Below are 13,538 nucleotides of genomic sequence, written 5' to 3' on the forward strand. Positions count from 1 at the left end.
ATTTGGGATTGCTAGAAGCGCTCGATGAGCCCCCCCACTTCCTAACTGTGTTCCTCTGAGGGAGTTACGAGTGGCTGCCGCTGCGGGCACCGCTCGGGGCTGCCGGAGCCGGGCACAGCCTCCATCGGGGCTATCGGGACTCCGGATCCTGCCGTTCTACACCCGCACCGCCGCTCCGCAGCCCGCACACCGCTGCCGTCGGGGCTCGGGGCCGGGGTCGGGCGCGGGGAGGAGGCGGCGGCGGCGGCCCCCGGAGCCTGGCCCGCCGTCAGGGGAACCAATGCGGAATTTCCTGGCTGCCGGCGGGGCCCCTCCCGCCGCCGCCGAGAGGGGCGCGGGGGAGGCGGCGGCGGCGGCGGCGGCGGCGCGGAGCTCGCACTGCAGTTTCCGTCCGCCGAGAGCGGCCGTCGGGGCAGGGCAAGGCAGGGCAGGGCAGGGCGGCACCGGGCACCGCGCAGCCGAGCCGAGCCCCGTATGGGATGGGCCGGGTCGGGCCGGGCCCCGCCGCGCCGACGGCCATGGCGGCCCTGGGGCTGCGGCCGCCGCGCCCAAAAGGAGCCGCGGTGCCGTTGCTGCTGTTGGCGGTGCTGAGCTGCGGAGCCGCGCAGGAGCTGAGCCCACGGGGCAGGAACGTGTGCAGGGCTGCAGGGTAGGAGAGAGGGGAGGAGAGGGCAGGTGGGGCCGGGCGGGCGGCCGGGAAGGGAAGGGGGGGGGAGGGCGCGGGCCTGGGAAAGAGCGGTGCGGGGCGGTGGGGAGGGGGCGATGGGTCCCATCGTGGCGGGGGGAGATGGAACCGGGTGTCCCGGGTTCGGATTTTGCTGTCTCGGGTCTGGATTTTTGATGTCCCGGGTCTGAAGCTGTGTGTCCCGGTTCTGAATCTCGGTGTCCCGGGTCCGGATTTTGGTATCCCGGGTCCAGATCTCGGTGTCCCTGCGCCGGTCCTGCAGGGAGAAGCCGGTTCTGAGCGCCCCGGGTGTGGTCCCGCAGTGGGATGCGGGATGCTGCGGGTGTCCCCCGCTGGAGCGGCTCCCGGAGCGCTCGGGGCGGCCGCGTTGGCAGCACAGGGACAATACTTGGCGTTGGCTTCAGAGCAAAGGTGCCATCCCCAGGGTCGCCCTCTGTCTGTTCCCCCCCCTCCCTTTCCCCTCTCGGGCTCAGTGGTCCCAAAGCTGCCTCATCCCGCCGAAGAGACCCCTATATGGGGGGGCGATGGGGGGAAGGGCAGGCCATAAATGCACCTTTTTACATCTCGCCCGTGAGGTCAGGAAAGTCCACAAGGAAAACATGTGCTGCGCGCTGGAGAGGCCGCATAATGGCTCCATTCAGCCCGGCCGCGGGGCGCTGGTGCCCCCTCCTCAAATTACAGTTTCCGAAGGAGGTTTTGCCAGAGCAGCACAGCCTCAGCACTCGGCAGGGGGGGGGAGGGAGGTTGCACCGGGTCTCCACATCCCCCTGTAAAACCGGTGCCCAGCAAAGCTGTCGCTTGGGGTGGCAGTGGGGCTGCAAGTGGTGACCCTTGGGGCCAGCCCAAGGAGCTGCGTCCATGCAGTTCTGTGGATTGCATAGGGTAGGAGAAAGGGATGTGCTTTGGAGCTGTTTGGTTTGCTGTGTGCTAAATGTGACTGCTCCTCTTGAGCTCAAAGCTCTTGTTAAGTTACCATGTCCCCCTTCTGTTGGAGAAGCAGGGGTGCAGGGTGATGAGCGCAGGCGCTGTGTGTGTGGGAATTGCTGTCTCCCTAACTCTCCTTTGGCCGTTCTTTTCCTGTATGAAGAATTTCCTTTTTGCCACACAAGGCACCAAGTGATGGGTGGTGTGGAGAAAGAAGGGGCTCGGCGCCAGGGTGATGCTGCTCCCCATTTTGGGCAGTGGTGTGTGAGCACTGGGATGGGCGTGCAGCTGGAGCAGGTGGCAGCGGTGCTCTGGGCTGTGGGGTTTTCACCTCCATCCATTTGTGCAGCTCCCAAACTCTCAGTAGGATGCAGGACGTGGGATGCTCAGTGGGATGCAGACAATTCCCAGGAGCAGGGACAGCTCGGGCTTTGCCCCATTATGTGCTCCTTTTCATCTGCACCGGTGAAATCCCCATCGGTTTGGCAAAGTGATTCTTTTTCCCCTTTCTCGAGGGGAAAAGGCAGTAAAACAGAAAGAGAAGGGATGTGCCGAGGGAAGCAACGGGTCCGTGGGCAACCTGAAGGATGCTCTGAGGCTGAGCCCCGGTCCCAGCTGTGCTGTGGGGTGCAGGGAGGTGGGTCAAGCTTTGAAATCTGAGCGCGTTGGTTTGCTGTCAGAGCAGCTGATAAGGGAGGGGAGGCAGAGCGGGGAGGTGTCGGACACGGCCCGGCGGAGGCGATTAGCTGTCTGCCAGGAGATAGCTTTAATCCCAGTGCTGCGTGTGGGCTGCCCTAAGGACCCACTCATGGTGCTTCAGTCACAGTGCAGCGCTATGGGATCCGTGGTCCTTCCTTGGGCAAGATGACCCCCTTCCCACCCATCCCCAGCAGAGCTCATGGGGCTTTTGGGGAATGAGACTGCACAGGCACAGCTCGTTGGACTCCATCATGGCACATTTCAACCCATGGAGCCCAGTGGATTTCACTTTGGGTCCTCCTGTCCCCGCACAGAGAAGCTTTGATTGGTGCCCCATTGCCTTTCCTTGTGTGTTTCATCTCCCTTCCAGGGCACAGACCCTGCTCCAGCCCTGGGCTCAATCACAGCGCTGTGTAATCTCACTGACGGATGGAATGGATGGAGCTATTTTGGTCTCCAGCTGCAAGGCATTTTTTCCAGGCCCTGAATCATTTTTGTGGTTCCTTTCTGCCTCCCGTCCAATTTTTCAACATCTTCCACGAGAGGCGGCCACGGTGCTCCCATGTTGGTGCTGCCCCATTCGGCCCAGCCCGTGTCCCACCAGGGGCTGCTCCCTGCTACCCCCCAGCCCACAGCAGCTCCTTCTGGCAGCCAGACGTGGTCCTGTGACTGCGCTGCGTTTCACGAATACTTCCTCGCTGTCTCCTCCTCCTCTTCTGCATTTGTTACATATAAAGGAAAAAAAAAAAAAGAAAAGCTTTGCATTCCAGGCTCTGCCACTGGTCCAGCCCATGTCAAGTTTTCCTCGACTGCAGCATGCCTTTGGATTGCTCCAGAGCCTCCGGGATTGCTCCCATCCATGGGGTATAGCTCCAGTTGTGCGGGCAAAGCTGCACAAACTGAAGGATGTGATGGGTTTGTGCTGAGAAGAGGGCGTCCCCTCCTCATGGGGTGTCCCTGTGCCCCTCTTCTGAGGGCTGTAGTGGTTGAGAGGGGATGGGCTGAGATGCCACCATCCTACCTTGGGATGCCATCCCCGTGCTGCCACGATGCCAGGCACCAAACCCATCTGCAGGTTCCCATAAGCACTCCTTGGCTTTGCCCAGGCTTTCCTCCCTCCTATCTATTATTTTCCAGTGCCTTGGTTAAGAATACGCTCATTTTAGTCTATCCTTTAAATCACATCTGGTGGTAAAATAATCCAAGCCATTTTCTGCACGTGGGGCACACAGATGTTGGGTATGGTCATCCCATGCCCAGCACTGCTGCTGTTTTCCTCCTTGTTCTCTGCTGAGCCCTGCTCTGAGCTGGGTGCCCCGCGCCAAGCATCTGCATGGCAGAACTGGTTCTTGATATCATCACAGCATCACTGACAGGTTTCCAGGAAGGACAGCAGCTTTCCAGATATCCCAACCATTTGTGGACTTATTTTTCCTGCAGCTCCTCGGTGCTCGTGTGCTGCCCAGGATGGAGGCAACAAGGAAGCGAGTGTCTGATAGGTAAGCAGCAATGCTGAGGTCGTGAGACAGCCCTGGAGCTGTGTAATGCACCCCAGCTCGCCTTGGGGTGCAGCCCTTGGACACAAGATGCAGTGTGGTGACCCCTGCGTGTTGCCACAGTGCTGGAGGGCTGTGGCAGAGGATGAAGGCACAGCCACGTGCCATTGCAGAAAGGCACCGGTGCCACCGAGCCCACAGGAAGCCAGGGCAGCCCCTGCTGTGCCACCATGCAGGATCCTGTGTATCCCCTCAGTTTGGGGTGGCAGTGGTGCCCAGGCAGCCGGTGGGCTGCAGACCCCATAACCAACTAACTCACCCTGCATGCGCCCTCATAACCACTCGCTGCATGCAGCTGGTGCAGGAAGGGAGAAGGATGCTCAGCGGGGGAGGATGGTCCCGCAGCAAACTGTCCCCATCTCCTCTCCCCACTTTCCCCCAGGCTGCTCTAACCGTTAGACTCACTGCCTCTAACCTGTTCCATCTGTCTATTTTAGGGTTTTCTATAGTCCCCATCACCGTAGGTCTAACAACGGCCAGGTAAGGCGCTCGGTGTGGATGCTCTGTTCCCCCTCTCCTGCTGGCCAAGGGCACTTTGTGGGGCCATGGGGCCAGCACTGTGCCATGCTCCAGAGCTCGCTCCCCTTTAGCACAGGGGAACTCGTGGGCTGGGGGTGCTGGGGCAGCACCTCCATAGGGAGGTTAGAAGGAAGGGAGCTGTGCTGGTGGCTGCTTGTGTTCCCCTGTCCCACGTCCCACATCTCACCTGCAGCACAGGGATGGGTGAGCAGGGTGGTAGGGGGCTGGGGCAGGGATGGAGCCGGGGATGGTGGCAGGAGGATGGTGGCATCACCGCTGTGATCGCCATGCAGCGTCACAGTTCGGTGACCCCGTGGTGCCACCATGCACCCCGTCCCCTGCTCTGGGGGTTGGGGACAGGGATGGGATGAGCCTGGTGGCACACAGTGGGGACCATTCAGCCGTGTCCTCACGCTCTGTTGTCGGTCCATCTGCCCAGCCGTCTGCGAAGGGAATTTCACCTGCAAGGAGAACGAGGTGTGCGTGAGACCCGGCGAGTGCCGCTGCCGCCACGGCTACTTCGGTGCCAACTGCGACACCAGTGAGTACCAGTGGCACCACTGGGGCACCCCAGGGTGGGCCACCTCATACAGGGAGCCTGTCACCTAAGCATGCTAGGAGCAGTGGGGATGGAGAGGAGCAAGAGGTGCCGCTTGCATGGGGTCACCCATGGCTGACTGCAGCGCTGTTCCACCTGCAGAGTGTCCCCGTCAGTTCTGGGGCCCCGACTGCAAGGAGATGTGCAGCTGCCACCCCAATGGGCAGTGTGAAGATGTGACGGGTCAGTGCACCTGCAACCCCAACCGCTGGGGCCCCAAATGTGAGAACATCTGCCTCTGCAAGCACGGCAAATGCGACCAGAAGACGGGCAAGTGCACCTGTGAGCCCAACTGGTGGGGTCCCCAATGCTCCAGCTCCTGCTATTGCAGCCACAATTCCCAGTGCGACCAGCAGACAGGAAACTGCCTGTGCCAGCCGGGCTGGTGGGGCCGTGGCTGTAACAACCAATGCTCTTGCAACAACTCACCCTGTGAACAGTTCACCGGGCGCTGCCAGTGCCGTGAGCGCACCTTTGGGCCCCGCTGTGACCGCTACTGCCAGTGCTACAAGGGGAAGTGCAACCAGGTGGATGGCACCTGCACCTGTGAGCCGGGCTACCGCGGCAAGTACTGCCGTGAGCCATGCCCAGCTGGCTTCTATGGGCAAGGCTGCAGGAGGAGGTGAGTGCTGGGCCGCGAGGAGGGAGGTGGGAGCTGTGCGGTGCCATGTGCCACGTGTCCCTTGGTTGTTGCAGGTGTGGGCAGTGCAAGAGCCTGCAGCCCTGCACCGTGGCAGATGGGCGCTGCCTGACGTGCGAGGCGGGTTGGAATGGCACCAAGTGTGACCAGCCCTGCTCGCCTGGTTTCTATGGGGAGGGCTGCGAGAAGCTCTGCCCCCCCTGCAAGGATGGCCACACCTGCAACCATATCAATGGCAAGTGTTCACACTGCAACCCCGGCTGGATTGGAGACAGGTGAGTGCTGCACGGCCCAGCTGGTGCATGCTGGTGCAGTGCTGCATCCCTGCATGAGGTCTGGGAGTGGGTGCACAGCTGGGGCAGCAGGAATGGGCTGAGCCTGCTGGCATGGCCATGGGGCCATAGGGAGCCTCAGGCACCCCAAAGCCATGGGGCCATGGGATGCACAATGCCACGGTGCTTCTATCCGCTCAGTGACCTTAAGAGACAGCGGGGCTCAACTCTGAAACTTTCTTGGAGCCACCTGGGGTTGGGTCTGAGGCTCTGCAGCACCTTTATGGGGCCGACAGCACCCAGCCCCCTGCCCTCACACAGAACAAATGGGAAACAGAATAGGATGACCAGGATGGGCACAGTGGGGGGCACCATGAGGAATCCCCTCTCCGGTGCTTCAGCTGCCTTCACCTCTCCCCAGGTGTGAAACCAAGTGCCGCAACGGGACGTATGGGGAGAACTGTGCCTTCGTCTGCAGCGACTGCGTCAGCGGCGAATGCCACTTCGAGACGGGCCGCTGCCTGTGCCGCGCCGGCTCCCACGGCACATAGTAAGCAAACCGCTGCGGGACCCCGGGCACTCAGCACTGCTTGGCATCACCTCCATCCCCTGTCTGCTCCTGCCCCTGGTTGGGGTGGGGGTTCCGAACAAACCTGAGGCGGCAGCACCCGATCCCCCTGAGCTCAGCAGGGCGCTCTGCAGGGCCACCGTGTGCCTCTCGCTGAGCTGCCGGATGGGGTTTCTTGACGAAAGGATTTTGCTTTAGGAAATGGCCATTTGGCAAAAACAAATGCCTTTGACAAAACTCGGTTTTTTTGTATGTTTTTATTTTTTTTTTTCCCCCAAGTTCAGGGTGGAATTTCTAGCTGAAAACAGAGAGAAAACCACATCCCAGAATAGCACATAGCCTCACGGGTATGGCATCTGTGTGGTGCTCCCTCTCCCAGCAGCAGCTCTCACTGGGGGCTGCTCACCCAGGAGGAGCCCAAAGCCCCCCAGCCCTTTGGCTGTGCCCATCTCCAACCAGCAGCAGGCCCTGTCCTAATGCATGCTCGTCCCCTTTGCTTTCTCCCAAAGTGAAATAGAAGCGCTGTCTGAAAGGAAAGTGGCTGGAAGCACTGGAGGGAAGGCTGCTGAAATGTCTGCAGTGGGCATAAAGCCCTCTATTGCTCCACATCATTCCCATGGTATCTCCTGAAATCAGTCCAGCTGGGGTAGAAATATGGGTCCAGCTGATGGGAGTAGCTTGGACTGTCTGGGAGATATCCCTGCTCCCATCCCTGCATCCTCCTGCAGCTACTTGTGGGGGTTCAGGGCACGTGGCTCAGCCACGGCGGTGCTTTGAAAACCAGAGAGCGTGAAATGTGGCTGAGCCAAGGGAGCAGCTGCAGCCCCAGGAGAGAGAGGCTGGGATCGGGGCCACAGCGCTGCCAGCTGGGAGCAGCTGGCGTTGGGCTCAGGGCCATCAGCCCCGCTGCATCCGTCCCAGTGCCCATGCTGTTGGCAGTGGGGTCCCGCATAGCATCATCCCAAACTGTTGCTGCCCCCAGAACTCTGAGGACAGGATGCTCGGTGGGAGGGCACCCAGAGCCTGGGCTGTTTTGGGTGGTGCCCAACGCATTGCCCACCTTCCAGCCCTGGTTTGTGCTCCTCTCCATAGTGCTGAGCTGAGAGGCTGTGCCCTGGCAAGGAGGGCACTTCGGCCATAGTTGTTCTCCCTTCTTACATACAGTGAGCTGAGAGGTTTCCAAGCTCATGGGCTGCAGTGGAAGGGCTCCATGTGTGTGCTGGCTACGCATGGGGCACATGGCCACATCACATTAGCAGTGCTGAGCTGAGACCTGGTGCAGATGCTCTGCTGGGTTGGCACTGCTGATGGGTTAGTGACCCGTTGTCACGGCAGTGCTACAAGCCTCGTTGCAAAGCCTTGTGCAGCACGTGGGGGTGGAGGAGGGCTCTCAGAGACTGCAAACATGGGGACAAGCAGGAAGGTGGCACAGTCCCCCATGGGGATGCTGTCAGTGCAATCCAGCACTGTGTCACCTGCTTTTCCCAGAGTAGAAGGAGTTTGGGAAAGGAGAGCAGGGAACATCCCGGGATGCATCACCCCACCCTCACCCCTCACCCTCTCCCCAGCTGTAACCTCACCTGCCCGCCCGGCCACTATGGAGCCAACTGTGCTCAAGCCTGCAGCTGCCACGACGGTGCCTGCGACCCGCTGACGGGTGCCTGCCACATGGGTGAGTTGTAGGGTTGGGGTGCTGGGATGCCTGTGGCTGGTGTCTGAGCACGGTGTGTCTTGCAGAAGCCAACCAACGGATGGGGGTGATTGGGGCCGGAGCTCTGCTGGCGCTGCTGCTCATCCTCCTGCTGTCGCTGCTCTGCTGCTGCTGCGTCTGCCGCAAGAAGGATGAAGGGCACGGGTGAGTGGATGCTGGCAGGGAAAGGGGAGGACAGAAGGGAGATGTGGGGCAGTTTCCCATCCTCATGAAGATGGGGAAAAGAGAGCACAGGGTGGGAGCAGGAGGACCCTGCACTTCAGGGGATGCCTCCTGGCTTTGTGTCCCTGTTGTTGGCTACCACCTCACTGGGACCCAGTGGGTCCCCAGGGCTGGAGCCTGCAAAGGGAAACCTAGAGCATGCTGAGTTATGGCTGCGATCCCCAAAATGGCGTGGGGATGAAGGCAGCAGTGTGCACAGCAGATCCCGCAGTGGGGCTGGGCTGCAGGGTCTGCAGGACAAAGTGAGCCCCTCCAGTCCCTGCTGCAGGGATGAGGACAAGGGATAGGGATGGGGATAGGAGTAGGGGTAGGGATGAGGATGGGGACAGGGATGGGGGTGGGGGTGGGGATGGGGATGGCTGCTTATTGGGAAGAAAGGGGCCGGGGGAGCTCCACCAGCTGCACAAAAGCCGTCCCTCGTGCCGCCGGCCGCTGTGCAGGAATTTTCCGGAAGCCTCTGCTTGCAGCCGTGCCAGCTCCACTCCAGCCCAGCACATCTGGTTTGGAGAGCCTGTGGGCTGCATGTCATTATGCCGCAGATAAAAGGAGCCACTTCCCAAACTCAGTGCTGCTCGGAGAAGTCTTGCATGGGAAATAGCTCCAAAGAGTTTCCTCTCCTCGGGCGCTGCAGGGTGCCCAGATTCCCAACTGCCATCTCAATGTCCTGTCCCAAAACGTTCCCAGTGCCAGGAAGGGCTGTGGCAGGGGTACTGCAGTGGCCGTGGGTGCACACAGGTTGAGTGGCATTGCTGCACAGAGCCTCTTGCTGCTGTGGCTGCGGATAATTGCCTGAAAGCTCATCCCCGAGAGACTTTAAAACCAGAGAGCAAATAAAGAGAAGCCACGTGTTTGTTTGGGGTTGGGATTTTTTTATTTATTTTTTTAATTTTTTCTGAAGTTAATCATATGATTCAAGGGCCTGGATGGGAGCTGTGGGTGTTTGGGGCACGGTCTGGCTCTGCCACAAGGCGAGCTGAAGCACACGGCTGGCAACAGCCCTGACCCCTGCCCTGAGCCATCCTGGGCTTCCGCTGGGGCAAAACCAATGGGGAATACATTCCTGTGGCATCTCTCTGTCCTGCCTCTTCCCCAAACCCTTCTTCATGTTCAGCATCCCTGAGCCTCCAGCTCGATGCATGGTTCCACGATCGATGGCCCCGTTGTGACCATTGCCCTGATGGGGTCGTTGTGTTTCCCTGCAGAGCAAATCAGGACCCGGTGGCAGCCAAGAAGCCTCCGAGACGCTTGTGTGGGCGCTTCAGCCGCATCAGCATGAAGCTGCCACGCATCCCCCTGCGCCGCCAGAAGATGCCCAAGGTTGTAGGTGAGGCACCGAGGGGCAGAGCAGGGCCAACGTGTGCGACCTGCTGTGCTTCTCCCGGCCCCAAACCCATGCAGAGCGCACCAGGGCCAGGGAAACATCCCCACTGCAACCCAAACAGGGGCCGTATTTGTGGAAGGGGCTGAGCAGGGCTCGGGGAGGAGGACAGAGGGGGCTGTGTGCGCGGGGCTCAATGGGGCTGTGTGCGCGTTTCCTGCAGCCGCCCCGCAGCAGCTGGCTCCCACCCAGCAGCGCTGTGTAAACACAGAGGAGAGGGAGGGGATGGCCCCAGCTCCAGGGCTCTGTGCATTACAACCTGCTGTGGGATTGGGGCTATGCAGCGAGGCCACCCAGGACCCCGGAACAAAGGGATCTGTGCCAGCAGGCAACAAGGGACCCAGGCACACAACGGCTCCAACCGCTTGGGGCTGGCCTTGGAGAAATAACATCCGTCCATCATCATCTGGCAGCACAGGGACCTGCAGCCCTGCTTTGCTAGGGGCAGGCAGGAGCCCCAGCACATCTCGGAGCTGCTGTTGGTGCTCCTCTTCCTCCAGCCATCCCCTTGGTCCCATTCAAGTCCTGGAGATGCCGCGTGGCCACAAGTCCCAGCACCCCGTCACGCCTTCTCGCAGGAAGCAGTGCGCTTCATCTGCTTCCAACGGTCTGCTTCTGATTTTCTCTTTTTGGGTTTTACAACAAGGAAAGTCATGCCGGAGTGGCTGCCTCCCCCACTCTGGGCCATTTGCTCTTTAAATATCTCCACTGCTTTTGCTCTGGCTCTGGAGTTTCTCTCAGCCTCTGAATCCTCCCCCATCCCTTATACAACAGGGTCCCCTCATCTTGCTGGTCCGTTCCTGTCTCAGGTTTATTCCCTCTCACATAGACATCTCCACGATCTTTTATCCCCTGCACAGTGCTGTGTGTGGGGAGCGTGGCTGCTTGCAACCATGGCTCATCCCAGGGTGGGTGAAGCAGGGCTGGGCCCCAGCAGGGCAGGCACTGGCTGATGGCCACTTTCCTGCCCTGGCAGTAGCTCACCACGACCTGGAGAACACACTGAACTGCAGCTTCATCGAGCCACCTTCAGTGGTGGAGCAGCCTTCCCCGTCCTGGTCATCCCGTGGTTCCTTCTCCTCCTTCGACACCACGGATGAGGGGCCAGTGTACTGTGTGCCCCATGAAGGTGAGACTCACAGATGCTTCCCTGGGAGCTGCATGTAAGGATGAGGGCTGGAGGTGGCCCTGCGATGGGGGAGGTGGGAGTCCTGTGGCATAGGGGGACCTGGAGGCATGCAGAAGAGGTAAGGAGGGACCAGGTGAGACAGGGCAATGGGGAGCCCAGTTTTGCCTCTACCCCACCACCGTGCATGGGCTTTTTTTTGCCATGAGGGCAACAAGGCAGTGGCGTAGGGCCCAGAGAAACCCTATAAGTGGAGGTGCTCAAGGCCAGGCTGAATGGGGCTTTGGGCAGCCGGGGGCAGTTGTCTAACAACGGGATCAAGTTGGGCTGGATGGCATTTTAAGGCTCCCTTCCAACCCAAACCATTCCGTGCCTTCATGACACATCCATGCTTTCTTCCCACAGAGAGCGTGGGTGACGGCAGGGACAGAGCACCGTCCTCCAGCCCCGGTGAGAAGCTCGTGGCCCCAGCCAGCGGGGAGGAGGCAGCCGAGTACAGCTTCCTGAAGGAGACGGGCTCTGTCAAGGCCTTCCATGCCGACAGCAGCGAAACACCCCTGCTCAAGTCCTCGGACAGCGAGCGCTCATCCTGCGGGTCAGGCTCGGCCAGCGCCGCGCTCTATGCCAAGGTTGCCCGCCTCTCCAAGCATTCCAAGGAGGAGGAGGAGACAGCCCTGTCCCCAGAGAGAACCAAGCCCCGTCCTCCCGACCCGTCCACCAAGCCCAAGGTATCCTGGATCCACAGCCGTTACAACTCCAGCCAATCCAACTCGCTGCCCAGCCGCTCCCCGGAGCCAGCAGCCGCCCGGCCCAGCAGCCCCGAGCACGGCCAAGGTTTGGCCAAGAGGAAGAGGAGCCCCAGCGAGACGTCGGCTGGTGTGCATGGCAAAGCAGAGGAGAAGGGCGGCGGTGGCACACGTGGCAAGGAGAGACCGCAGAAGCACGCCAAGGAGCCCGGTGTCCCCGAGGGCAAAGCCAACCTTGCCACAGAGCCCCAGTCGCCTTCAAAACCCAAGCAGAGGAGCAAGGCCAGCTCGGAGCAGATGGAGAATATCAACGGGGCGGTGCAGAACGCCTTCAAAAAGATGGGCGGCTTCCATGCAGAGCGGCGGGCCGGGGAGGCGCCACGCAGCCCCAGTGCCGGCAAGCCGCGCTCCGAGGCTCTCCATCCCCACCTGGCCTCCGAGGCGGCCACGCTGCTGGCAGCCCAGCTGAAGGAAAAGACTCAGAGCCTCAACAAGGCGGAGGGCAGCGCCCGGCCCAACGGGGTGGGGGCCCAGCGGGAGAAGCCCACCCCACCCCAAAAAGCCAAGCGCTCGGCAGCCGCCGGCAGCCAGAAGGCCAGCAAGCCCCTGCTGCCCACCTCTCCCAACCTGCAGAAACTGATCCCCGCCACGGCCGAGCCGGTGGCTGGGGGCGAGCCCAGGCGGGTGGAGAAACAAACCGCGGTCAGCAGCCAGGACCCGGCTCCTCCGGGCGAGCAGATGGCCAAGAAGACACCCATTAAAAAGCCCCCCAGGAAGAAGAGCCGAGAAGCCACCCTGGAGCCGCCCAAAGCAGCCGTGGTGCCCACGCAGACGGTGCCGTAATGGGGAGCTGGGCACCTGGGAAGGACTTGTGGTGCCTGGACTGGAAGAGCCCCCAACCTCCTCATTCCACATCTCTCCCCTCATCCCCTTTTCTCCTGTCAGCCCATCTCCTCCGCTGTCCCTGGACCTGGTACCCCCCCGGCGCTGTGCTCTCCACACAGGGATGCAGGAGCCGGGGGCCCCCCCTTTTTTTGTAGCAGTATTATCGATCGCATAAGCAGTGCTTGTTGTACTAGACGTACCCATGTTATATTCTGCAGTAACGGAGCCGCTCGCTTCCCACGCCCCACTCCACTCTGCCAGGTCCCCACCGCAGCGCGGGGGCAAAGGGGATGGATGACACACGGGGCCATCGCCGGGGACATCCCTGTGTCCTCACCCAGACCTCCCTGCACTGCCACGTCAGCTTCTCCCCTCTCGGAGGTGCAGCCCCCGGTGCCGCCGCACCGCTCCCAGCGTGGGGTCGAGCTGGTTTCGACCGATGCCCCTGGCCCCAGGGCTGCTTGTGCTAGGAGCGGCAGCAGGAAAGCACTATTTAAGGCCCGGGCTGCACAGCACTTGGGGAAGCTGTTGTGGCTTCAGGAGGGATCTGGCCAGTGGAGTCAGGTAGATGGGTTTGGTACGACAGAGCCTGGCATCTCTGCAGAGCGCTTTTCTAATAAAAGTGTATTTCTTCCATACCCGGGTGCTGTCTCTCCGTGCCCCAGGCTGCCCATGGAGCATCGCCTGGCCTCACTCGAGCACTTGGGATGCGGGGTCCTGAGTGGGATGCAGTGATATAGGAATGGAGGATGTGTCCCAGTGTGAGGCCAGGGGGTGACCCCTAAAGATAACGCTATTCAGCGGTGATGCAGTGGCACAGGATGCCCAGGCAGTGGTGGAGTCACTGACCCTGGAGGTGCTCAGAGCCATGGAGATGTGGCGCTGAGGTACGTGGTCAGTGGGCATGGTGGGGTGGAGTTGGACTTGGAGATCTTAGAGATCTTTTCCAACCTCAGTGATTCTGTGATTCTAGTCCAAGTTAGACCACCACATATTGTTTTATGCTGAT

The 13,538-nt window shown here is 60.9% G+C and overlaps 1 protein-coding gene across 3 annotated transcripts; it reads left to right on the forward strand.

The window, feature by feature from the left end:
* Positions 1-330: 330 nt before the first annotated feature.
* Positions 331-13,159, forward strand: SCARF2 (scavenger receptor class F member 2). Of its 3 annotated transcripts, XM_048964600.1 has the most exons (12): positions 331-649; positions 3,749-3,807; positions 4,302-4,344; positions 4,823-4,924; positions 5,084-5,603; positions 5,678-5,896; positions 6,315-6,443; positions 8,030-8,133; positions 8,199-8,316; positions 9,597-9,718; positions 10,749-10,901; positions 11,304-13,159. In XM_048964600.1, the coding sequence occupies exons 5-12, from the start codon at positions 5,122-5,124 to the stop codon at positions 12,485-12,487; spliced, it is 2,511 nt and encodes an 836-aa protein (XP_048820557.1). In that variant the 5' UTR covers positions 331-649; positions 3,749-3,807; positions 4,302-4,344; positions 4,823-4,924; positions 5,084-5,121; the 3' UTR covers positions 12,488-13,159. The 3 variants fall into 3 exon arrangements, with proteins under 3 accessions (XP_048820557.1, XP_048820556.1, XP_048820558.1); XM_048964599.1 differs by lacking the exon at positions 4,302-4,344; XM_048964601.1 differs by lacking the exon at positions 331-649 and having other exon boundaries at positions 3,742-3,807.
* The last annotated feature ends 379 nt before the right edge of the window (positions 13,160-13,538 follow it).

Source organism: Lagopus muta, chromosome 17, assembly GCF_023343835.1.
Source record: "Lagopus muta isolate bLagMut1 chromosome 17, bLagMut1 primary, whole genome shotgun sequence".
NCBI classification, from domain to species: domain Eukaryota; kingdom Metazoa; phylum Chordata; class Aves; order Galliformes; family Phasianidae; genus Lagopus; species Lagopus muta.